Source organism: Parambassis ranga, chromosome 3 (genome assembly GCF_900634625.1).
Source record: "Parambassis ranga chromosome 3, fParRan2.1, whole genome shotgun sequence".
Taxonomy (NCBI): domain Eukaryota; kingdom Metazoa; phylum Chordata; class Actinopteri; family Ambassidae; genus Parambassis; species Parambassis ranga.
The window spans coordinates 21,829,179-21,857,172 of NC_041024.1; the positions used below are offsets into that span (position 1 = coordinate 21,829,179).

At 40.1% G+C, this 27,994-nt stretch overlaps 1 protein-coding gene across 1 annotated transcript in view; it reads right to left on the minus strand.

The window, feature by feature from the left end:
• The window catches only part of itfg1 (integrin alpha FG-GAP repeat containing 1), a 106,266-nt gene that overhangs the window by 61,090 nt on the left and 17,182 nt on the right, over positions 1 to 27,994 (minus strand). Inside the window, exons 7-9 of the mRNA XM_028402199.1 lie at positions 26,155 to 26,204; positions 18,602 to 18,680; positions 10,227 to 10,321 (exon numbers count right to left, since the gene is read on the minus strand). Coding sequence (XP_028258000.1) covers positions 10,227 to 10,321; positions 18,602 to 18,680; positions 26,155 to 26,204 — 224 coding nt within the window. The remainder of the gene's footprint in view (positions 1 to 10,226; positions 10,322 to 18,601; positions 18,681 to 26,154; positions 26,205 to 27,994) is intronic.

Genomic DNA, 27,994 nt, shown 5'->3' on the forward strand with positions numbered 1-27,994 from the left:
TATTAATAATTTTGTACCTATATTATATATAAATATATGGCCTGTTAATGATGGTGTAAGAATCAGGTGCTCTTATCCAGCAGTCTTTGTATACACCTCGACACGGTGACCACATCAGCCCTCTAATCCTTTTAACCAAATAATGTAATGAGACGTTTGCTTAAATGCTGCTAATAACTGGTTATTGGAGAACGTAGTGTGCCTAAGAGCCATAAATAGTAAGCAAGACATGTCTTGCTGAGACCATTATCGCCTTTTACTCAATATGACTGCTATTTCAATGCCTAAGTCGACTTTCCATTTATGTCATTACATCTTGCTCCTCTTAGTCTGTCTTTTTGCTAGGGCACTGACTACTGGTGCCTGTACGACAAAAAAAAAAAAGTTATTGCTTTTCATTTTGCAGGGGGAAGTTTTACAATGACTGCCCAGATATTCCCAGTGAATGAATATTAACCAGTGATGGGCAGAGCTGGACTCACTGCTTTCATTAATGCCATTACAATAAGTGGGTTGCTGGTGGACTGCTGTGGATTATTTCCTATACAAGAGACTGAAGTGTTACCATGAGTAAGGCAAAATGACAAACTATTATCACCTCTAATTTTCACGCTCACAAATGGCAGGCTATGAGTGGCATGTATTACCATTCAGCAAAGGATCAGATCAGTGCAGGAATTGTCTGTGACTGGTGCACTGTATGAATAACATAAATACCATCCTAATTAATAGAGTTGATTTAGAGTTCAAGTCTTGCCATGTGGAAATGTAAAAGGTCCAACTCAGCAGGTTTTAACAGTGTCATGGTATTAGAAAATACTGATACCCACAAGGGACATGGCATTAAGTCCCCTGGATATGGCTCCATACACACCAACTAAGTTGCAACTTTTTTAGCAGAGACTGGACCAGGAGAAGGTTGAAGTGGAAAAAAGATTTATAAGTTTAAAACCTTAATCGCATTCTGCTATACCTATTCATTATGTGTAACATAATGGGGATCTCCAGTTATAGCCTTACTACGTCAATGTATAATTTTAACAACTTGTAGACTTAATCCACTTATTTGAAACTGATTTGTGTAGCCATTCATATACTGCAGATTTGTGCATCATTTGTCATTGTCTTTAAAAATATTTATTCCTTCGTGATTCACACTATAAATAGCATTATATATATTTTTTAGTTGCTCTAGTTTTGCAGAAAATAAAGGGGGAAAAAATTAACATTTTATAGAACTAGATCATTTATGTGTGGATCCTGGAGAGGTTTTGGACCAGATGCTGGAGGTTTTAACTATTCATGAATGTTAAACAGAGAGAGCAGGTGCAGGGGAGAGCCACCAGAGAGACACGAGAACTGCCACTAATAGCTCTTAATACGAGCAGCACGTCTGAGAAAGAAAACCACAGCCTATTACCATCACAAGTTGCGATGTTACGGATGTAGGCTTCCTTCAGTCCAGCTGTGCACACTGTATAAACACAAGTAGTGATGTAACACAGTCTGTTGCCGGGGTACTAGTGTGAGTGTAGGTCATGTTAATGATGTGATGCCTCAGTGGCTCCCTGCCATATGAGCATCAACAATTTCCACAGGGAGTTCTTCACTTCCAATCTTTAATAACAGAGTAACTAGAGATGTCAGAGTGTCGATGAAGGTTCTCAGTCATCCAGATCATCTTCATTCAGAAGCTTGAAGCGAGGCATCTGGACTTAAAGGTTTCTTGAAGACGTTTCGCTGCTCCTCCGAGTAGCTTCATCAGTTTAACTGTTTGATGGGTAAACAGGCTTTTATGTGTTGGGTGGATCTTCGACATCGTCAAGAAACCTTTATAAGTCCAGATGCCTCGCTTCATGCTTCTGAATGTGATGCCAGAGCTGTCTTTTGGCTTAAATTTTAAGACTTGTGTCTGCTTGACAACTGCTGATAAAGACTGATAAATAAAAGAAGATTAAAAACAACCATCAACTAATTTACATTCAAGAATGTACTGTTTGTGAAGTCTGCTGTATTCTACTGTGGAAAGAATTCAGCTGATAGGAGCTTGGAATAAAATCCTGGGATATGTTCGGCCCTGAACGAGCCACCTGTTGCATCCTTTGCTACTATAGGCCTCATTTGAAGGAGTCTTCAAAATGGGACGGCCTTGTTGTGTTGTAGTGACGCAGATGGTCTACAAATGTGTCCTTTGAAGGACGCGGCTACTTAGTAGGGATGCAGCCTCATTTAGTCTTTGCTGTGGACTTCTAATAAGACTAAATTATTGTGGCAAAAGTGAGCTGAATACAATAGTAGCAAAGGAGCTAAAAAAAAATAAATCAAGATCCAAGTTGACTATTTTTCAGAGGATAAGACTGAACCCAGAGCTTTAATGCAATGCCGCCCAGTGAAGCTCTCATTAAATGACTGTTGAGTGATGTAGCGGTGAAGTTTAAGAGGCTGACTGCCTGCCATATGGGCGTAAAGCTCGGCTGTGATTACTGCCATCCAGGTCTAGATGGAAGTGCTGGAGATGGCCGCCGTGAAGAGAGAGAGAGGGAGGGAGAGACCTGAGAGGCTGCTGCCAGTCCATTTGTGCCCAGTAAACATAAAGCTATACACGGACACACACAAAAAGGTACACAGCAACACACACAATCATTCACATTCAGGCACAGTTAGAGAGGTGGAACAATTATTCCTCTGGTAAAAAATATGCCAGGGGCAAACATGTTAATGCCAGTCATTAACAGTTTTTTCCTGAGGTTCCATCTGCGAAGGTGGAGAGAAATCATGATAGACAGTAGAGAAGGTGGAGGAAAAAGGGTAACGGTAAAGAAAATAACAGATGTGCATATATAGTTTAGATGAATATGTGTCAACATAAATGACAGACAGCTCTCTAGATAATAACATATTACCTAAAGGATCAGCGCTGCTGCGTTTATAATGCAAATTAATGTCATTATTTCAAATCCAGAATATACTGCATACAAAAAGCTAGACATAAAAATAGACTTCTCATTTCATTTGTTGACCTCATGAAATGGTTCAGAACGGGAAAGGATGCTGATCTAATAAGTATTACTTCCCATGTCAGCAGTTATTCTCTTTTCAATGGAAGCTACATCTTTTATCTTTGCTGCCCTTCAGTCCTCCTGGAAAATTAAATCACAGGTGAATTCTTTCCTCCAGACCCCTTTGGTCTGCACTCGGATCTGTGATGACATTCTCTCTGCGGACGGAGTATAGGGCCTTTGCTGGCCGCCAGCCTTATCTGCAGACCACTGTGCTGGAGTTGGCCCCGAGGCAATCAGTGTACTGTCTGTTGCTTCTTTTCTAACACTGATTAGAGGGGGAGAGAGGAAGAGCATGCGGAATACCAACAGCATCCAGTCAACATCGCAGAAAATGCAGACGGGAGTGCACACGTCTCACAAACAAGCATCAGGTTAAGGATTTATTTATATGATGATATAGGTGTGATAGCGGCTGATTAAATTGATTTTTGAAAACATTATGATGCTATATGGTGATATCAAAGTAACACACAAATGCTTGTGTGTCTGTTTGATGCGATAAACAGATGTTCATTGAACAGGAGTATTAGTAATTAACTAAACTCATTCAAATCAAACTTTATTGTCAGCTTGTAACGCAAACATAACAGTGCTTATTGAATAAAATGCCTATTTGTGTCCCTCAGACACTACCTAATGACACTGATATGTGATGATCATATTGTGTGAACATATGGCGGAACAAAGGCAGATGATGAAAGATGTAATTGTGGAAAAAAAACACGCAAATGAGATCAGAAAGCACAACAGCAAAAGTCATACCATAAGTGTTTTGTAATCAAACAGAAGGGAAAACAACAATTTAGGGAATGTTATGTCTTTTTTTTCTTTTTTATTGCCTGGCAGTAATTTGTGGGGAATAAGGGACACGTCTTAGGGAAAGATATTAAAGGTTTCTAGTCTAATCAAATAATTTTCAAGCCACAATGAATAGCCAAGCTGACAGAGGAGCTCCCTAAATAAATGATGAAGCAGTTACTCCTAACTTGTGGCTGTGCAAGTTTTGACATTTAATCCCTAAATATAGCATAGTATTTGAATAATGTCAAGTGTGTGTCTGCCTGGATTAATAAGAGGCCGACGTGCTCAAACAGAGCGCTCCTAAAATGAAATAACTCGCTGCTGACAATCCCTGGTTCAAATGTCAACATATTAACACCAAATTGAGTGCGATGGTGTGTGTGTCTGTGTGTAAATATGTTAGAGCAGAGAACCAAATGACCTAGTTAATGGAGATAAGGACGATGATGGGATTTGCGCTTGCGAGGTAATCTGATACCTTTAATGGTAGTGAGGGAAAGGATCATGCATACAAATGGATTTTTATCAAACAGCGAGGGGAAAACGCAGCGTACAAACATTCTATTGTGGCATTTTGTGCACCACATGCACATCGGCACATTCGTATACAAGGCGTAGAAGCATGTGTACAAAAAAATACACATTAAAAAAAGCAGGAGGGGCCATGAACACAAACTCTGATGTAGGATTGCTCTCCTGGCGTCGCTGATGACTAAAGTGAAAAAGCGACTGCATGCTTTCAGACTCCCATTGATTCAACGTGGCGGAGAGAGCTCCTGCTTCATTAGGCCGAGAAATTAAAATGTGCGCGGCCTGTGGTGGAAGTGGGAGGTAGTGGTGGGGTTTATGGGGTGATGAGGAGACGTGCTGTAACACTGAAAGACTACAAGTCTGTCCAAGGCAATAAAAAAAACAATGACAAAACAACATGCGTGCAATAAAGAAATGGCGTATAATGCAATGCTCATCACAGTAGAGCAGGCACTGGAAAACAGCATGGCAATGAGAGAGGAGAAGAGAGGGGTGGGAGAGAAGAACACAACGAGCGTGCAGAAGTTAGCGAAGACTTGCTATTAGCATAAGCTGTTGATGTACCAACTAAGCGTAGCATTCATGTATACTATCACCTCACGGTATGGTCTTATGTAACTGTAAATAATGGGCACACTCCTGCATTTACTTGCCGACCACAAAGTGTTGATGATTCTACCACAAGCCATGACATTTCCTCAAACCGACCCAAGTATTGCTGCTGACTAAACCAAAGAGCAATTAGGAACAAAAGTACAGAACAGCAAATGATGACAGATGTTAATTAATGACAGAATCTGGTTGGGTGTGAATTGTGCGAAAAGAAGTGTGAATTTGCAAGATGAGTAAGTGGTATGTGCACGAGGTGAAAGTGAATTGGGCAAATGTCTAAATTATTCACCTGTAAAACACAAATTGCTGCTACATTAATGGTGCAATGTATATGTTTTTGGTGATGAGATCAGAAAGTCTATGCCCAGCTGAAATTTCTCTTAGATTAAATTACATAAAACAACACAGAATGCTTGGCTTGCATACAAATCCTGGGTGACTTTCAGTGCCCCACAATACAAATGACTTTGATAATGACAAATGACTGATATCGGCGTTGAAGTACACGATTGCTTTCATTTTGCTAAGCTGATTTTGTTCTCTGTATGCAGAGCAGCTGGAGGGGTGACAGTCTGTCTAGTAATGATAATTCTAACCTTCAAAATCTTTTTATCAATTAGGACAGTGCTTCTATTTGTGTTGCTTATAAACCAGTACACCTTGCACTTATGTGTCCTCATTCAAAACACAAAAACAGATTTTTTTTTATTGTCAGGTGTAAATGAGGCCATGGTTTGTCCCTGGAAAAGGCGGTCAGAGTCAGAGCCAAAGATGGAGTGAGACCATATGTCTTTGTGTCAGCTGAGCAGGGTGAGGACCCTGCTACCTGCTGTCAGTGTCACCTCTTTGACCACTGACTGACCGGCTGACTGGGCGGACTAGAAGGAGGCTGTCTGGCTCACACATTGGCTGCCCTTACACTGTCTGGGCAGCAACAGTAGGCACCTGGCTTGCTTTTAACGGGGGCGGCTCGTGTGTTTAAATACACCCAGCAATCTGATCACAACAACATATGCATAAAAGTGTGCAGAATCTTAACAGATTTAGGTGCCATCATCTGAGGCATGGACTCGTCAAGACGACTATAGGTCTGACACCAAAATGTTATGAAGTCCTTTAAGGCAAATAAGCTATGACTCAGTCAGACTCATCCAGTGCAGAAAAAATGTGTTCCAGCACATACCACAGAATGGCTTGTTAATTTGTGTGAACAAAAGCATATCAAAGATTCTCACAATTGCAACTATTTTGCTTAGCATTTTATGAGTTTCAGACCTTGACTAGCACATCAATGCAGTCCACATTAGCTAGCACAAAGGAACTCCCAAAGTTAATCACCTCTGGACTGTTTCCTTTGCCACAGAACCCAGGAGACATGACCTGTGACCAAACAGCTGCTGTGTGAGGTCACTTTCTCCCCTGATGCTAGGTGAAGAGTGTGAGAATGCTGCTTTCAGTGGCACATTCACATCAGACAGACACAATTATACTGGCTTTACTATACAGGTACATCAGATGGACATTGCTATTAAATACTGCACTGTTTATGAATGCCAGAAGGATGATCACGAACTACAGGCCATCATGGCAGCTAATCATGCTATTATAATAGAATGCTTTTCTAACTGAAGTGTTGCACTAGTTTACACTGCTTTTGTTGACATGTCTTTACACATAAAGGACAGAGGAGGTTCTATACACACATTTGACACACACATGACTTGGTAAGATTAAACAAAAAGATTATAAACTGGATTAAAAAAGTTTGTGAAGGTTTTGCAAGCAGCAGAGTTTGCATGCTCTTGCTTATTTCCTCACATCACTTGAAACAAAATGCAAAGTTGGACAAATAACATGATTGTTTTGGATTTTTGCCGGATTTCAGAGATGGCAGTGTCGGTTAATCTGAATTATTACTGATGATTAGATAAATCCATTTGGGAAATTAATTTCATCACTGTTCAATGTTTGAAACATTGGCCAGCTCTTCTAAATACATGCTTAAACATGGGATAGGGTACTTTCTTGCTGTTGGATGTTTCTATCCACATCATGAGAAAATACATAAGCAGAAAAAATATATTCTTTTTTCTGCTTGCTTTTCTCTGCAGTAATATCATATGATGCTATACAATGTGAACTGCTGAATATATGGAAGGTCCAAAGTGCAATAAATGTGAACAGTGTGTGTCCACAAGGACAGGGAGATTGTCGGAAGCCTCCTGCGGCTTTGTACAATATGAGAACTAAAGGCCTGGAGCGGTTGCAGAGGTAAAAGCGGAACTGTGACAGGAATGAACTGCTGCATGGAGATGGACTATAGACAGGCACTAGATTCTACTCGGTGGAATGTCAATGCACGCCTGAAGACATCTCATCTTTACCTCTATACAATTCCTTTCTATTTCTCCTCCTACACGGTCAACCCTTTGAACCCCAATAAGCATTGAAGGGACAACATTAAGGAGAGAGAAAATAAAGAGCAGGTCTTTGGATCTTTCCTTTCTCTCCATCTCCTTCACCATTTCCACTTTAGAAGGCAAATACCTGGAAAGACATCTGCTCTATTAACATGGCTTGGGAGCCAGTGGAATAGAGGAAGACAAAATGCGTCATCACACAGTGTAAGATCAGGTATAATTACTTCTCACCACAAATAATGATGAGATTATAAGTGTGATGCAGAACATAAATACAAACTGTACATGCTGATTTCTGCTGACAAAAACGCTGTGACTGCATTATAGTACCTTTAAAAAACAGTGTTTGGGCACCTCGGACTTATTCTACATTTTCTTCAACAAGAAAGTTGGCCATCCATTGGCAAAACCTCAAATTCCCTAAATTCTCCCTGTGGGATGGGTCTGGATCCCTTCCCCTCACAGCCAGTTTCACTAGATAGAAACCAATGAGAACTGTTTTATGGAACAGGTATGTGATGACTTTTTACTTGCAGAATTGCTACTAACAATGGCAAAACCGACAACACAGGCGTATTCACAGGCGTACCTACTCCACTAAAGGTAATTTATTATTTTTTTGTGTTGATATTAGCCTAAATGTTGCCCTGCCTATGCCTCATGCTTTGTTTCTTTGAATGGCTGTGCCTTTCCAAATTTGTCCTGCCGGTGAGGCTGGCCTGGCTAATTTTCTCCTAAACATAAACAAGTCATTTAGAAGCAGAAATGCAACGACCAATGTACATCATGTCAGCCTATACTCTGGGTACACCAATACTGTCCTTTTATTAGTGAATGCATTGGAATTTTGAGGGCTGATTTGGAATCACTGTGGTGCAGCCTCTTCAGACTTTCTTTTCTGACAGACTGCATTATTTTTGCAATTCCTGTGCCAGAATAATCTTAACCCTGTGCAGGGGTGTTCTTTTCATTCAGTTCCAACCTGGAAGCACTTTGGTAGTGTTTTAAAATCCTCCTCTGCTTTGAATATCGGTTAGCTTTGTTTGTAAGATGCTTATTAACTGGAAATGCTCATGGTTGTTGAGTGTCAAATAAAACAAGCTGAAAGGTGAAGGTACTATTTTAACCTAACTTAAAACACAGTCCTTTGACATTTAAAGAAAGGTTAATTGTTACATGTGTTTGGTGCAAAATATGCAATTTCTCAGGGGTGACTCATGTTTGGCATACAACCATGGAATCTTAAGAGACTCTGGTTCCCTTATCGCTCCATTCACCATTCCCTTGTCTCCTTCTTTGACAGTGATGATTGTCTCTCTAACACATATCAACACTAAATACATGTGTTCACTTCATCCATCACTGCCGATAAGTCTTTCTCCCTCTGCCTCCCCTGCCCATTTTCTACAACGCTGCTCCTTTCACTTCCTTCTTTGGTTATATATTATATTTTTCATTGCTGACAGGCAAACAAAAGAAGGCATGTCCACAGGGAGTGCACATCCGTGCATGTGCAGTAGTTGTGCACATGTGTTTGTGCGTGGGGGTGGACACGCAGATAAGCCTATAATAATTCTATTTCAGATGGGAAAGAAAAAAAAGTGGAAACTGTTTCTTTGGTGGCAGAGGAAAGAAGAAAAGGGGAATGGGGCCCCCCTGCCAAATGGTAGGATGCAACTGAAAAGAATCCCACAAGATGGTACGTAGGTGGTGGCGGTGGTGGTGTTGATGGTATGTGTAAGAGCAACCCTGTGTGAACATGTCAGTGCACATATATTCAGGCATGTGCAAAGTAATTGGATGGGACAGTTTGTGTGTGTGTGTGTGTTACATCTATCTTGCATAGCTCTGCAAACAAAATGACATGAACTGGAATAGCCTTGTCTTTCTAAGCAAAAGCCTCCTGCACTGAGCCACGTGGCTGATGCCGTCCTGAAATAGACAGCCATTGTTGGGAGAACAGTACTCTGTTTTGCAGTGGAGCGATTGGTGAGTGGGCTTCAGACAGCACAGCTTGCATGTTAAAACACTTCAAACAATCTGCTTACAAGCATCGTCTTTTCCTCATTTTTATAATATCCAGCAAAAGCATTTATGTTTTAAATAGCTGCAGAGAATTGTATGGGAAGAGGTCAGAGGGGACGGGCTGATATAAATGCAAATGACAAGGAAGACCCCAGTTGCCTCTTATGTTTTTTTAGTGAAGACATTGCAGCACTACCATTACACTGATGACTGATCAGTCCCTACTTCCTTTTGCAACATGTTAACAACCTCAAATATACATCCGGTGATTTCAGCTACAAGAAGAATATTAAGTCCTGAAACAGATGGGGTGGCCCTCCACATCATGGAGTCAGTCTGGGATTACAAGAAGAGACAAAGGCAGCTGAGACGGCCTAAATCCATAGAACAACTGTGCCAAATTCTCCAAGATGTTTGGAGCAACCTATCTGCCAAGTACACTAAAAACAAATGTGCATACATGTGCGTGTGTAAAAGGGAATGGGTGCATATTTTTTTTATATAATAAGAAAGTGGGAAAAACTAAGAACTCGCAGCACTATTGACAAATGTAATAGATTTTCACATTTAAGTAGTAAATTGATTTGAAACCCCTCACAAGAATTGTGCTGTGAGACATGAAATTTAACAAAGACCAGGGCAAGCTCTAAAGGTGAGGGCTAGTAGCAGAGTTATTTAAATGCCAATTCATAGAGTAGTGCTACAATGAGTAGCAGCCCAAGCTAATCTATTAGAATGACTTCAAACACATCTGTCAGTATGGTCATGTGTGTACCTCTTTGGAGCCAGACTTGGCTAGGTAGATGACACTCTGGTGACATGTTTCATCCAAACATGCAGGGAGAAGGACGTCCTGGTAGCCATTACCATCTGCCAGAAACAGACACAGTGTTAGATTGAGAAGCAACAATGGACACAGAAGAACCAGGTGGAAGTGTGATGCCTTCTTTTTCTAAAACTGAGGTATTTTTTATAATTTAAAGAAAATATATATTCACTCGTTTTAGAATGGCCATTTCTTTCTTTTTTTCATTTCTTTTTTTACAATTCTGTGTGAGTTAGATCACAGGAACACCTGCTTGTTTTCCATGAGCAAACACAAATCCAAGCAGCACTTGTCTCTTTGATGCCTTTAATAATGTCAGTCAGCTTGAAGTATCATTTTCTCCACTGATTTTCATCGCTATTAATTATTCTAATCATAATTATATTCAGGCTACATCTAATGTACAACCAGGGACAGAGCCTCCCAAATCAAAACAACAGCCCTTCAAAGCACAAACACTTCAGTGCAGCAGGTTCAGCTTCAGATCACACACACACACAAACAATTCCTCAGTAAGTTATGCTGAGTGAATCTTAAATTACTTTTCAGATCAAGCACTATTGTAATTTATGTGCCGTTGTAAAGTCTTGATACAGAAAGAAATTGTCATGCAAACATTCTAAAGACACTCAGAGGAGTGTCTGAGGTAAAACACCCAACTAGTCCACCCTTCCATTACACAAAAATATCGATCAAAAGATCAAAAACTAAAAGCTTTTTAAAGGTGGTTAATACCACCTCTTACTCCTAATGACATCACCATGACTCACTTATAGACATTTGTAATTGTGAATTCACATCCAACGTGCAGAGCAGCAAGAGCTTTGACAATATGAGGACTTCATCAAGAGAAGACTTCTCTCCTTGTAGTCCTACTTGATCAATAAGCATTAGCAGAGTGCTAGCACTGTGAGGGCAAAATCATACTTCCTGTGCACAGGTGTATATTTTAGTCTTTAAGCTCTATTGGCTCCTACTTTTTATCTCATGAGAACTCTGATTGACTGAATTGCAGCCAGCTTTCATAAATTAAATAAAACATGCATAGGCTCTTCCAGATGGACCTTGCCATCATTCATGTGCCGACACATGACATGTGACTCTGTGATGTGAAAAAAATCTCAAGATCCAATCAAGGCAAATGTTTTTTGACTTGCATGAGTTTATCACTTTGACTGACTTGTCAAAACAGAAGGATTGCAGGTGCATTCAATTATGCTAACAAGCTCTGAATCCAATTAGGTGCTCTAGTTCCAGCACCATGGTGCAATATGATGCAGCATGCTCACTGTCATGATGTATTGGGACAGCTACCGTAAACCAAGTCATTACTTACACCTGTGCTTGCTTTGAGAAACATCTTTAAACATTGCTGTAGGCTAACAGAATATACCCACACATCCGAACAATGCAACCTTTGATTATCAAGTATGTGGTGTGCTGCATTTTGGATTATTCATAAAGATACTGCAAATGCACTGTTGTGTTCAGGGGTTGGCGTGTAAACTGACATCAGACATAAAGAGGTGAAACTGCTTCCAGGCTTCTCATCACACGGTTTATGTGAATCTGTTTCAGCAGTGCAACAGCAATGCTCCCAAACAGATGTTGTGCCATGTGGAAGGGGGGAAACTGAATGACACTGATGATGAATGACAGTACAAAGAAGAGGAGGAGGAGAAACCCAATGTGGCTGTCAGGGGGAACACAGCAAGAGGCAGAAACAGGAAGAAAAAAAAAATCAGATAAACAATAAGATAAGTCATAAAATAATTTCATATTTATATGATACTGTTCAAAAGATTAGCAAAAGTATTCAGAAATATTTATTAAATAGTCAATACTGATTGGTCAACCGGTGGCCTGTTAATTCTGAAGAACAGACCATTACTATGGACTCTCAGTACTGATTGAAAAGAAGGACCGCATCCAATCTGCTCAAAACTTGTAAATCAATATTTTGTTTAAAAGTATTGATTTTGTCATTAAGTAGCATTCCCCGTGAATGAATGCCACATTTGGTCGACAGTTACATCCACTAGATACAAAACACAAGGTTATCTTTACGCTGTATATATGCCATCATATGAATGTACAGGCTGATGTCATCTAATCATAGTACAAATATAGCCTCAAATGTTGGAGGTTGAAAAGGTAGGGAGTGGCAGCGACACTGCTGTTTTATTCTAGTTGAGTGCTTCATGCACACTGTGACTGTCAATTCTGTGTATTAATTTATTTTTTATGTGGGTATGTTTCCTTTTTACTCATGGTTGGGATTAGATGTCAAAAAGTACAGGATAAGATTATTTTGTTTTGGGACATTGGGTTATAACACACAAGGCCTTCTGCTACCACCATGGTAATGAGTTCCATTGCCAACAACAATTTTCTATTTATTAAGCAGCATCATAAGAACACTGATACAATTATCGATTCAACATACACCACACAAGTGGGATGCAGAAGTGTTTTTGTAACCTACGGCAAAACATTTATATGTGTGCAGCGACCTCCAATTAACTGCATTAGTGTGGGCGTAAACAAAGTGAAACAAGTTTTTTTTAACACTGTAGATAGAAGCAGAGATATGCATGTGATGAGATCCAGTAGGTGTAGAAACGAAGGAACAGGCAGTGATAATGAGAGACAGAATGAGTGCTAATTTAGTCCTACAGAGGTTGTCACTCGCCATTCTGTCACTGATGCTTACCGTCACTGCTACACACATACACAACAATGTTCTCTCCCTTTGTCCCACCTGTCCTTTCATCTATCTATTTATCTGTATCTCTCGTATTCCTGTTATGTCTCCACTCACCCTTCTCAGTTTCCCCTTCCTCTTCCAGCTTACCCTTCTGCCAGCCCCCCCCCTTCTCAATCTTAAAGTTTCTGCTTCTCAGCCTGTCCCTCCATCATCCTCATCCCTCCTTCACCTCCCTCCTGGTTTTCATCTCTCTCTCCCGCTGATGATGCGTGGTGTGATGTAGATTGGCTGAGAGAGTCACAGAGGTAGAAAACCATGGGTATGGGTTGAAATGAGGAGAGGATGGGTCAAAGACAAGCAGGGGAAACTAAAGAAAATAGCTGAAGACAGTGTAACGTGGAAAGACTGTGTTGATGTTGCACCGTGACTCAATAATATTCAGAGTACGCAGCAGCACCGGTAACAATGCAAATCATCATATGTGAATGGTGGGTGGGATGCTGCCAGAGGCTTGTGCGTCATCGAATTGACATGATTTCTGCTTGTGCTGTGTGAGTGTGAGTTTTGTGTCTAAAATAACATATGTCTTGTTCTGGGGGCAACTGTATGTAGTTACTAATACAACTTGTCCCTGACCCGTTGATTGAAACAAATTGAGAACATGTATGCATGGCGATAAAATAGATTTAAATCAAGCGAGGCTGTAAGGCTTTTCTAAAATCAGCATTCATGTGTTAAAAGTCACTAAACTCAGCTGTATGTCATTGCTACTGCTGCAGCTCTGACTAATGATTACGGTAGTGAACAGGGCAAACTATAATAACTCACTTCCTGTTGTTTTTTTTTTTTTTTACCAGCATGCGTCCCCCACCTTTAAGCTTCTGCGGCAGCATCCTCTTATCTTTCCATGCTTCAACTCTCTTATGCATCTCAGAGGGATGCGCCTCACAGTCTGAAGCACTGGTTTATATTTTTTGCAAATACAAAATGAAAGTTTTCCTTTTTCATACTTTAAACGTGAGAAACACTATTACAATTTAAAATGAATTCAAAAATAAAGTGCTAATTAGTGTGTGGATTGTCGTGGGTGGTTCCTTATAATTTAAAGTACTACTTATGCCTAATTGCTGCACAGCAGATATTGGAATAAGAAAGAAGAACTCTCTGTTTTTTTTTACCTTCAATGAAGGACACTTGTTTCAGATGTACTTTGCAATTTGCATCCAATTGCATATTAAAATGTGCAAATTATTATCTGAACTTAGAAACTGAAAACCCAAGAGACTCAGTCTTTTGCATTCGGATTGGAATATTTCTAAATGCAATGGATATCACAAAATGGTGCTTGATTAGGAGATTTTATTTTTTCCCCTATTGCCGCATTTTTGCTTCATTAATATGGTCTGGAGAGAGATGCCGTTCACATCCATGCAGATATATGCAGATGTATGCTATATTATGTGATACTTTTTACACAACACACATTGGTCACATAACTAGCCAAGCAGCACTCCAGTACTTCTGTTTCACAGGTATTTCTGCAGAAGGCTGGAAAAAAAGGGGAAAGTGATGCAGATGTGAGGCTGAAAAAAAGAAAAGCAAGTGTGAAAGCAGACTGGTAGAAAACATGACAAGGGGTAAAAAGAAAAAAAAAAGAAATACAGAGGAAAAAAACAGTGTGAGAGGTATGTAGTGGTTGAGAAGAGAATGAGGTTGACAGAAAAAAGGGAGAGGACGAGAGGTTGGATGTAACACAATATAATAAGATGAGTGGAGAAAGAACGCCTGAGGGGAGAGCAGAGAGAAATAGGCTGTTAACATGCTGACTTACCTGCGCACATGCACACACACACACTCTCTCACGCACTGATACACACAACACACACAGCATGATGACAGCACTCCCGATTTTAAATATCACTTCCAAACACACTCCCGTCTCGCTGTCTGAAAAAATCTTCCTATCTTTGTGAGCTGCTGGTCACGGAGCAGCCTCCCAGCATCCTACCTGCAATGACGCTCGCTGACACACTCAGTTGCGGGACTTCGTTGTGCTTTACCTAATGATGAATTATGCATCAGCCACTGTCACTTTGAAAAATGCAATTACCTCAGTGATAAGGCAGATGGGCCTGTTTTGTCTGGCATATGCTGTGCATCTATTAAGAGTGCTGGAAACAGAACTGCCTGCGCATAAACATGAGAGTGTGTGTGTGGACACATTCCCACATTCATCCATGAAATTCACATGCACATTCCTTAAGTTCAGTGTACTGTCTGTGGATGTTACGCAGACACACATAACATTTAGATCCAAATTAATTGTTCTCTTGCTCTGGTATTTACAGCATTTAGTATGTGTAATGTACTATTTGGAAACAAGCTAAGTCTCCACACACCAACAATGAACCCAGAAAGACAGACCTCTTCGTGTGTTAACAGAAGGTTGCTTTAAAGGAAGTAGGCTGCTGAGAACGCCTGTAAGACAACTGTTGTCCTAGAAGGCCGGTCACTGTCACCACACAGGAAACCAGAGGCAAAATCTATGGCATGATCTTGACAGTACATTTCCTCAGAGCTGGGTATCTCCCAGCAATGTGTCCATGCAGTTTTCCATCACAAACTCCAAAATAACTGAGGTGTCAGCTCGCAGAATACTTAAACTCTTGAATAAAAGAACAATCAGACAGTGGAAACAGTCTCCAAATGCTACATTTTACAGGTAGGATAGGTTCGTAGAGAACCATCCATGTTAGATAAAAAACAGCACCCTGTATCCTCATTTTATGACAAATATTAATTAAATTCCGTGAAAAAGAACACATGAAGTCAGATTCAGTAAAAATGTAGAAGCAGACGGACATAAAGATGCAAGGCAAAAATGAAGTGTATAGCAGGCGGGGTAAAGTAAAGGTAGATGGATAGCGTGAGAATTGACAGAGTGATGTGTGATAGAAATAATTCCCACTCTAGATCACAGAGGGACGCAGTCTCTCGCTTCTCTTCCTATGTCTCTTTTACAATGCTCCCTGCCTTCTGATCCTCCTGCACTTCTGTATAATATAATATCTTTATATTTTATAATTATCTTCTTTTCTTTTGCATTGCCTGCCGCACAAAAGTGTCATTTGCCCTCTTTTATTATTTAATTCAACCACTTACTATACTCTACTATATAGGATGGGAAAAAGGCATGACCTTGGCATTTACAGGAATGAGCACTGTTTGCCTCAAGCTCCTCAAGCTCAAATATATCCATTTTAAAATATTTAAGGATTTTTTTCCACAGGAGTTTTTGTAGGTTTGTTCTGACTTCTTGTCAGATCCACCCTCCTCTGACTCATGGTGAGTCTCCCATTCAGCCCTATTGATTGTATAAAAAAACCCCAAGTATACTCTCGTCAGCGCAGAGCATCTCCTTTGCCTCTGCCTGACAATATAAGAGTTTGAGCAGCAGAGGAAAACAAGTGAAAAACTACAAGACTAAGAGATGTAGTGCTCATATTTTCAGCAACTATTTAGATTATGTTAGATATTGTTCCACACACACACACACACACACCAATCACCAAAGAAAGTCAAACAAACATTAAAATCTAAAGATCTGGTGACACCTAAAGCCGTTTAGACGCAGAATAGAGGGCAGAGAAGAAAAATGAGCGTGGAGGAAAGTGAGTAAGCCTTAGATAGGAGATGTACAGTAGATCAAGAGAAATAAAGATAGACACCGACAGCCGAGGAGGGGCTGAGTGAAGCAGACAAAACAGGACAAAAAAAGACATTACATCCTGCAAGGCGTATTTCTCCCAGAATTTTAGAAGTGTGACCCTCAAAGGCTTCAAATCCCTAGTCAACAAGGGCAATGTCTTGAAGTGACATTTCCAAGCCGTAGAAAGGAGAGAGAGACAAAAATGAGGAAGAAGAGTTTAAAGAAATGAAAACAGGTTTTACAAAGATAAGCTTAAGATTTAAACAAAAAAGGTTGCCGCCCCCAAAGATGATGAATTAGACACACAGACACCCTCGGCATATAGGTCATTTCCCCTCTGGCTCATACATTATTGCCAATTTGGGAAGGGGAAGTTTGTTCACTAAATATTTGATGGACACCCCTAGCTGCAATGAGATTAACAGATTAATCTTGCCAGTAAGGATGTGTTTATCAGTGTGAAGCTGTGTGTGTGTGTGTGTGCGTGTGCCTGCTCATGTACCACACAAGCCCAAGAGTTAATTAAAAATGCACTGAACATTAACACAGCTAATGACGGCACATTGCTCAAACTGAGTGATAAGGTCAGGTGATATGATGTTATAAGAAATGGGGAAAACCCAGAGATCTTCTGTTAAGATGTAACAGAATTTTCATACAGATTGATACTTTGTGTCTGTTGCTATTTGGTTTAGTATTCATTGCCTTGTAGAGAAAAAAAATCTGCTCAGAAAAATGGTGCATTTTCCATGTTGGTTTGGTTCTTCAGAATAAACACAGCTGAAGAATTGAGTAGTCAGCATGAAGCAGTATGTACATTAGTGGACGTACTGCAGCATTTGCCCTGCAGATGTTAAGCAGCCCGTTGCTGCTGCAGTGTCTGAAGAAAGTCCAGAATATAATAATAATAATCTACCCCTGTTCTCTCAAGACCTGATGCACCCTGATAGAGCAGTACCAAAACCTAACAACACAATAATGATTTCTTGCACAAGAATGCAAAACAACACAAACTGCCATATTAATGTTTTTGCAGCTTTAATATTAATCTGCTGGAATTAAAACCAAAAAAAGACTTTTCAACTGTTGTTTTTTGGTAAAAAAAAATGCTTGTGCAGTGAAGTGTGTTGCAATGTTTTGTGTCTCTTAGCTGATATTTGTTTCTAATGCAGAAATGGTGCCCAACCACAGCTAAAGTTGAAGTAAAGATCACGGTATGGGTAAAACCCATGAATGGTATGGTATTTAAGTTTAAAAACACGCAAAGAAGCCACTATAACTTTCTCCCTGTGGGAGCTCTGTCAAGATGACCAGGGGCCACTTTGAGGCATACACAGGCTGCACCCTGGAGATTAGACCGCCAGCAGAGATTTGCTGAGGATAAATGTAAAGCTGAGCTGAACAATGAATACCACTGGCCAAGATTGTTTAAGGGGATAAGATGTTCAGAAAAATCTGGCTCTATGTGGGATTATGTGTGTGTGGATCAGTGTGCGTTGTGTGGCAGTGTGTATCTGTGTGCACTCGTGTGAGATTAGCCTGTTGGGTAAGGGGTGAGTATTTGTGGTGTGTATATGTGTGTGCAGAGAAAAAGAAAGTTATGTGACGAGAGAACAGCAGCAAAACTACCAAAGCCAGAAAGACTAGACAGTCTTATTGGGAAGCCTTTGAAGCTACATGGCTAAAATGCAGAGAGAGCTTAAAGGACTTAGGAGACGACCGGATCTGCCACACACATACACACATACGAGGCCAGACACACTAGAGTACAATTTGACCTAGTACACTTACTTTTATAGATTTTCTAAGCACCTGAGTGCCTTGACATGCAAGTATTGTTCAAAATAGATTTCTTTGCAACTCACAGTTACACAAAAAAAAATAATTGCCATAATTTGCCGTTCTCACCAAAGTCGGCAAACGAGGCCTGTCCGATGGCCACGGCTTGTGGCTTTACCATGACTTCAGCCTTAGTGAAGTTCCCACCCTAAAGAGAATAAAGAGAGAAAAGAAGGGAAAGCAATAATTAATACAGTTTCTCAAATACTCACACATTTTGCAACTACTGGACTGCTGTTTTCTGGGAGGGATGGTTGTGATGTCTACTATGGCCTAAAAGTGGTGTAAACAGTCACAGATCCAATACATCTGCTGTGAAACAACATATTAAATGGAATTATAATGATGACTGAGATTCACACTACCACACTGTGTGTGTGTGTATTTATGTGCATAAAGCAGTGCATACACTCATGTCATGAGCCGTATACATGAATACATTTTTGACTGAATGCTAAAACACTGCAGCTGCCAGACTCATCTTGACATTTACTGCAGTCATATAGAACATCGATGTGTGCTTTCAGGCAAAAAAAAAGAGTTGTTTTGATGCTCATTCACCCCTCTCACACAGCCTGGGTAGAACTATTGTACTTTCATTGAACAGCATTGCATCTGTATTCCCCCTCAGTGACAGTGCACTGTTACAGCGTCTCTGAACCGACCATGGAGGACGTCACACACCGGATTGATGGTTACATGAATGGGTGGGCCAGTGCAGTGAACACGAGACAGCAATGCAGTAACACACCTCAAGACACGGAGCGGTGAGGGGCAGACCCTTGATCGCTTTGCAAGTTTAGTGTCAATAGGATTACGGAGCCAATTCATACTTTTACATAAAATGAATAGAAAAAATGAAAGAGTAAATAAGCAAGCAAGCTTAGGTGTTTTTGCAAATTGTGAATTTGTAGCTGGATGGTACACTCTCTACAGGAGACATGAGAGAGAGGCAAATCAGAGACTTGAATGACCAGATGCTCAGGGGGATCATCGGCTCACCTACACGAGTCATGCAACTGGCTCAAGAGTTGCATCAAGCAAGAACCCAGTGGGAACAAACATGGGCAAATAAAAATGTACATCAACATGGACAAGCAGACAGAGTGGAGGAAAGAGAGGCTGCAGAGGTACTCTGATCCAATAACTTAACCCTGACAGAATTGATATTCAGATTCATGAACTCGAGAGGCATTAAACCATGTGTGGATCTAAACATTTGCAAACAGATTATGAGGCCTTTAGGTAACCCATATAAAGAGTGAAGAAATGTTTAAAGTCAAACAAGCGGAGAAAGACAGGAACCAAACACTTAGAGACAAACAATCGGAAATTTAGGCTACTGCACCAAGATCTTAACTCCAAGTATGAGACTGAAGTCATTGCCATGCAGCAGCAAGCTGAAGCCAGGGAGTGTGTCACAGAAGAACACTTCTGAAGAACACCTAAGAGTGGAGCATGATACCGTGGGTCAAAGAATGGCTCATAAGATTGTAGCCCTTCAGCAAAGTTCAACTGAAATGGAGGTGTATTTTCAGGAAAACATGGAGGAGCTAAAATCTCTGTTAACCACAACCTCTCCTCTGAATTGAGAAAGAGAGAAACCACAGGGATCCCCAAAGAAAAAAGACCAAGATGTGAAGAACCAAGCAAACAAGATGCCTGCCTCTCACAGCAATTTGAAAGATTTCTTCATCAAATTCAAGCGAGTCCCCGGGTCTTTATAGAGCTGCCGTTACTAATGCTCTCTGTTCTGAAGCCTTGGAGATGCCCGATTAGCACGACTAAATGCTCACTACAACAATAACAACTTTATGATTTCAAATCATAAATAATCTTAAGGCTACAGGAAAACACAATTATTTGGATCTATCCATGTCCATCCAGAGCTGCATGTGTGCAGCGTACTGCATAAAAATACCAAACACTTTCACAAACATGTGCTCTCTTTCTGATGGTGCACTAACATGAGGAGGTTGTCATTTTTTCACTCCATTTAATAGGTGACAGTACCCAACAGTGCCAGAGCCACTTCACTGCACATATTAAACACTACAGTTGATTTGTATAGTAATATGATTGTAGCACTATGGTAATCTGTGTATGGGAGATCGTTTCCGGTGTGTGATGCCCTTTATGGAGGTTACAAGTGATAGAAGTGGGCATATGAAAGGCTGTGTTTTGTGCAGTGGGAAACTGCTATTCACTGATTTATAAGAGAAGGAGACAGAATAAGAAAGAGAGGGTGCGATTGAGCCAGAGAGAGGGCAACATATACATAATGTATGAATGTGTGTGGGAGTGTTTGTACTGTAAATGTATTGTTAAGTACTCTTACAATTTAGTGCTCCATGCAAATGACATCAAACACACACCAGTCACTAAACTAAGCATTTGATTAGAATGATTTCTAAGTTTAACAAACTTCACATAAAACACTGCAAAACACGACAGCCTATAAACTATGCATAAAGAAAAGGGAGTAAAGAATTTATATTGTGCCTAACACTGAAAACGCAAACAAAAAGTAGATTTTAATAAATGAAGACAATTTCAAAAAATCACTTTGTAACACTGGACAGATTCTTACAACGCCATTACTGCAACACTGACACATCACGTTGTAATGCCACACACTCTACGTGCTATTGTGAGGAGGAACATTCCACAACAGAGGGAAACGTGGCCAACATCCACTGCTTTTTATTACACAAAAGAGTAAAAGTTTGTGGAATGGCAACCAGATGAAAATGGCAAACTGACTGGTCATTGGGGATATGTGGAGCTGATCAGTGACTTAATAATAATAATTATATATATTATTATAATTATTATTCAGTGTTAGTTTTAGTGAGGAGTCTGGCTGCATTAAAGTTTATGGATAGGCGTTTAACTAAAGACTTGACATGGGAGATTTCTGCAGCTGCTATACATTCTCTGACAGAGACTCTAAACGTTGAGACACCGTTTTTTTGCAGCGTCTGACCCAATAATAATGACCTCAGTTTTATCCATATTAAGCTGTAAAAAGTTTTGTGCCGTCCAGTTTTTTGAGGTCAGAAATGCGGTCATTGAGATTATTCATGTGGCCAGGGTCATCGTGATTAAAAGACAGGTAAAGCTGTGTGTCATCAGCATGAAAATGGAAATTGACATTGTGGCGGCGTACACTCTCACCTAGGGGTAGCATGTAAATAGAGAATAACAGAGGCCCCAGGAAGGAACTTGTTTGCACAGCATCTCAGAAATATAAATGCTCTTGGCATCATTCAACAAGACAATACATCTGATATGCTGCAATTCTTGTAAGAGGGAACATCACACTAATATGCCTGCTTTATTTGCGCATCCCAGTGAGGTATCCTTTATTTGCACATATGTAAAAATGTAACATCTAAACATCTAAATGTAAAAGATAATAGATGTTAGTGTCCTACTAGATGTTTTTTGTGAGCTGCAAATATGTGCTAATATGAGTGGTGGTTTGGTGGGACAACTCCCAAGTGCTAATGACAGACACAAGGGCTTTGTCCCAGTAAGCCATGACAGGAAGACAGTGAGACACCTAGCACAATAGGGCGATGCTAAAACTGAAGCATTTAAATAGAATTAGCTGTCATCAGTTTTATTATTATCCTAGTGAGCCGTGTCAAATTGTCATGTCCGGAAATGGCCCATTGAACCGTCTGATGGCTGATACTTTACATTCAGAGGTCTAATGCATGTGCATTTTTTTTTTTTTTAAATGCCAGAACTATTGTTTAGCCTTCTGGGTCTAATCCTACCAGACAACCATCACAGAGAGTGCACACTTGATCATCCTAATGGCAGGTTCATAGTAACAGTCTCCCACTCCACCCTGAAACATTAAGATTAGGAGCTAATGAATAGTGCTGCCAGTGTGATGGTTCAGTAAGATTTATGATGGAGCACTGGGAAGTTCACTTTAGGTCAGCTAGTATTTCAATATTTTGACATGTGAATGGGATTTTTGCACGACTGTGCATTCTTGATTGTGTAATAAAAGCTTGAATATTGGTGTCTGAAGCCGAACAGGTGTTTAGCAAATAAAATGTTTAATGTTTCTGGGAGATTCAAAGCACTTAGTTTGGAGTAAATATGAGCTGAGTACCAGGAAAATTATTCAGACCAATAAATCTATACAATGTACTGCAGAATTTACTTACTTATTATCAGGATTTTTATGCATTTCTGCCAGCTTGGCACATAAACTGATGTTGTAAGCAAACCCCCTATTTCTAAAAGTCCTAAGAGATTCATTTGTTTTCTTTTCAGCCTCTGAGTTTCTTTACACGCTGCTGACTGGAACCCATAAAATCCTAATTCAGTCATTGCAGTAGTTTGTTGCAAATCCTGCAAACTGAACATGTGTGGTTATGTGCAGGCAGAGGCAATCTGTAAAAGGCCAATATCAGATTCAAGTCTGATTTTTCAACCACACCCAAATTGTGTTTTTAAAGATGAATGCTTTGCGTCATCTTTGAAGCTTTGAATGCTGATAAGACACAAATGGAGAAGCACTTAGCTTGGTGATTTGAATGTGCAAGGAGGTACGTCAGCGAAAGATTCCAGCTATCAATAAAAGTGGATAGTTGCAGTTGTTTCCAAATTTGTTTCAATTTGTAAAGAATCACATTAACCACTGTGGACAAATTCATCTGTCAGGAAAGCAGTGCTAGACACACACAGCACCCAGAAAAGTCTGTTTTTCCACTAAATGAGATGCTTCTTGTATCATGGCATCAAATATGTGTGATGCCACATGACAGTGACCCAGTGACAAGCAGGGAGGATCAACCTATGTCAGTCAGATCAAAAGCTTCCAATGACACAGACACACAGAAGGATCCACAGATGTGGCAATAGGATGCTAACTCTTTATGTGATTGACTGATGCTGGTTGGCTGCTTGCAAGATGTCATGATTAAAACTGTGTGTAAGACAGTTTGAGAAGAGCTGATTGATGTGTGAAGATGAAGGGATTACAGGTCATGTTATTATTCTCTCCTTCTGTTCAAATCACATCACATCACACACACACACACACCATGGCAGTGAAAGAAATACTAGGGGTCAACATAGCTACAAACAATTCCATTATCTGATATCGTGCAAATAGATAAAGTGCACTGTATTCAAAGCTTTGTTCAGTGATTCATAGGGGGTTAGGCTTGGATCTGCCGGTGTATATGCACAATAAACTGCAGCCATAAAACATATTAATATTCAATATATGGCCAGTTGCCAGGATGAACTTCTTTTTCTGTGCTCTGGGTACAAACGATGTGGAAACATCCGATATGGAGTAAAACAGGAAAAGGGGAGATTGAAATGTGCATATTTTTGCGAGCACAATCATGACATTTTGTTAATAAGTTGAGGCCTAGAGCTCAGCTAACCACTCCATTATGGACATATTATGATTTTAGGGAAGGAAACATGTAATTGTTATGAGAAGTTCTTGTGTAAAAATAACTTTAATTTTAGTACCTTGTTTTTGGTTTAATGGCCCCAAGAATCAGATCTCAAATTGCCCTCTTCAAGAATGTGATGTATTTTCTTCGTACTAAAGACTATCACAGTGTGTGCGTGTGTGTGTAAAGAAAACCAGCTTCTCTGTGGCTAAAGAAAAATTATATCAGTCGATATGGAATTGACCTTTTAAACTGCTTGGCTCTACTTGCCAGCCAATGAAAACACCTCTCTTCACTCATCTGTGCAGCTTGTTGATTTTATTTCCCCCTCTGTGACTGCCTTCTCTTGTGTAATCACAAGAAAACAGAAGAACACAGAGGAATAGAAAGAGACTTAGGAGGAGGAGGGGGGCAGAGAAAACAGAGAAAAGTAATTAAAACAGAGTGCTGGAGAAAGAGGAGTGTGCTGGCCTGTGACCGATAGATGCAGCTGCATTGAACTGAAGACCGCTATGGGATTAACAGGGGTCTAATACTGCAAGGATGCTGGGAAATGGTTCAGTCTTCTGTGTTTGTGTGTATACGTGTGTTTGTGTCTGTGGTGGGTGCCTTAAGAAGAACATTATTTTTCCATTCGTTCAAGTGTCTCTGCATCGTCGAGAAGGACAGGAATGGAAAACGTAGCACAAAATCAGTGAGCTAAGAGGAAAGCTATTTAACTTTTTAAAGCAATGAAGTGAAGAACGGTGATATATTACACCGCAGACCCTGATTGTTACTGACAAGGCTAGGTCACATTCTGATCATCACCTGGAATACCTGCATTCAAAATTATTGCAGATAGTCTACCAGACTTGGCCCGTTTATGATGGGGAATACATATCATCTTATATATGAATGATAAAATGTATTTTTATTTACATAAAAAAAGGACAACAGTGGCAGTGGTTAAAAGAATTCCCTTAAAAGTTTAAAATGACCCTTTCTTACTTTATCCTCTCACCTGATCTACATTCCTTCCACCCGACACTTATCCTACTTCTCTTTTGGCCATAGCAGTTTATTTGCTGTTTTGCTTCTCTCTCTCCCTCTCTCTCTCTCCCCACATACATATTCTGCCAAAATCCTTCAATCTCCCTCTGTTTCTTTCTTCTTCCTTACCTCCTCCCCTTCCTTTCTCCTATTCCCCTCCTCTGTGATAAGATAGACTACTGTTCAGCTTGTGCCTCGACCTGCTGAATTTCAAATAGGGCCCCTTTGACAAAAACCCAGAGCCACGGTCACCCTCCTTCTTCTTGCTCTCCCAGAATATTAACAAGTCCTGCAACAGTGCCAACAATCCTGCACTCTCAGGCCCACTGATGCTTTGCAGAGTATTTGTTGCATTAAGGAAATGAACAAGGGGGGCAGTGGGTTAATTATCACTTTCTGGGGCCAATTAGGCCAATACCTTTGATTCCACTTACAGAGACACACCCAATTTGTACTGGTAGGCCCTTACTAGCTCCTTTGACTGACAGTGGTTATAAGAGCAGGAGACTTCAAGTCTAAATGCAGTCTAAACACGTGTTTTTTTATCATGGAATCATGCACAGTCAGCAAAATACTCACTGTTTAGGTTCATGTATGCACCTGAATCAGTCCTCTTTCATTGTACACTGAACTGGGTATTACAGAAAGCCAAAGCAGCATATGCTGCATTTTCTACCAGGTACTGTACTGGGCAATATGCTTCCCACTGCGACTGCAACACAGCATGCATACATGTGTATGTGTGTGTGTAAGTATATGTGCAGTGCAGGAGGGGGATGTGATCTTTGAAAAAGAATCTAATATTCAGTTGAATATGAATACTGAACAGCATTGCTGCTTTAAAAAGCACCAATGTTGTTATTGGTACAAGTAATGATTTGTGGATGCTCATACGGTACAAATAAACAACATATATATTATATATATAATTATTATATAACTGAACTGACTATTATTGAATATATTGCATATAATATAGAATGTTTATGTGCCCTGCAATGTTAGTTCAACATGTTGAAAAAAAGAGACTTCCCCTCAAATAAACAACTTTATTTGAGGGAAAGGCTCCAAAAAGTGACTTACACATTAAATATGGAAATTCTGAAAAAATGCTGAAATCTGCAACAGGCGAACATCAATCAAAATCATGATTACCTTGTTGATCCAAGTCTCAAACGCAGGCCCTTCAGTTGTCAGGAACAAATCTAGAGAGGGGGGATGACAGACAGAAAGAGCAGAGAGAGGAGAAGTCATTAAGTGATAAATTGGCTTGCTGGGCAATTATAATCAAACACAGAGCAGGTACTATTGATCTATAATGAAGAAAAAAAGCCATTGATTAATGACGGCACTGAAAATGTACACCGTGCACTAGCTGAGAACCTTTGCAAATCTATGGACCTGAATAACTTAGTATGACAAAATAAAGAGATCAATGAGCAGTCAGTAAAGCTTGAACTACTAATGTTGCCTTATTGTATATATATATATATCATATCCATTCCAGACAACACCGTGCATAATGTATAAGGCTATAGTATAAATATCATGTCACAACAGCTTACAAATTAAAAGCAAATCACACAAAATAAAACATAGGCGAAAAAAAAAACAAGCATTTCTTTAACCCTGGGATTGACAGGCAGAGTTTGTTCAATATTCAGTGTAGGTGGGAATCCTGAAGCAACAGAGATAAAATGCAAAATGCAGAATGTAAAAGGAAAAACAGCTCAAGAGAAGGAAAGGGATAGTAGAGGGATCTCCTGCTTAAAGCAACTGGATTTCACTCAGCTTTCTGGACTTTTCACCCCCCTGGTAATGCCTGTAGCTTGCTCTATCAGAATCCTATAACCTGCGCTTGTACTCATATTGCTTGCCATTGAAGCTTAGGCTGCAGGCTGCACCTCAAATGCGGCTTCTGCCTCTATGCGAGAGGACGTTTACTTTCATCGCTGCATTCTGTGGAGCGCGGTTCTACCCCAGTAATTGGACATGAAATAAATATTGGCATTGATCTTGCCGTAGAGGCCCCACCGTACTCTGCGTGCTGCCATGCTCTGCATAGGAAAGCACAAATTAAAATGGAAAAAGAGGGAAATAAAAAAGGAAGGAAGGAAGGGTGGAGCAACAATTGACTGAAATAATGAGTGACAGAAGTTAAAGATGTCTTATCTTTGGGTGATGTCCACCTACGTATCATTGTCATATTTTGGTTTCAGTTCCATTCTTCCCTAAAAACCTTTAATCAGTTTATCCACAAAGAGTCCTGTTTAAACCAACTACAGCAGTAAGTTAAGTTCAACTTTTGTAACACTTTATGGACTTACAAAAACGTACCCACGCAACCTGAGAACTTTTTATAAATGCAAAGAAGATTACAAACGCATGGACAGATTATGCATGTGTATGCACACACACACTGCATGATGCATAGCAATTTGCACACTATGTGTGTGTGTGTGTCCTTTTTCTTGTTGCTGTGCGTGTTTGTCACACCAGGCGGTGTGTTGATGAGCTTGGTTAATCAGCCAATCAGGCCTCTTAGACAGAATCCAGCAGTGATTGGCTGATTAGGTGCGATGGCGGCGTGTCAGCGAGAGAGGAGCGGAGAGATGCACAGAGAGATTTTCCATCCTGTAAACACTTAACATTCTCCCTCTGGGAGTACTTCCTCTTTACGCTAATCTCACCACTTGTGAAATGATTTTTTAAATCTAAGTTCTCAACTGCCAAACTCTTTACACCACACATGCAACTGTAAAGGTCACTGCAATTCCCTTTATTTGTGTGTTCTTTACCATCGTCAGGGAGATAACTCAGTTTGCAAATGTGGAAGTAGACCATGCCCTTCAGCAGTTACTAAACTCGCATTTCTTTCTCAGACACCTGCACATTCACTGACTCCACAGAAGATGCAGATACTATAATGTCACCTAGAATGTTGATGTTATAATAAAAACAGAAAAAAAAATAAAGATGTGGGGCATCTGCAGGG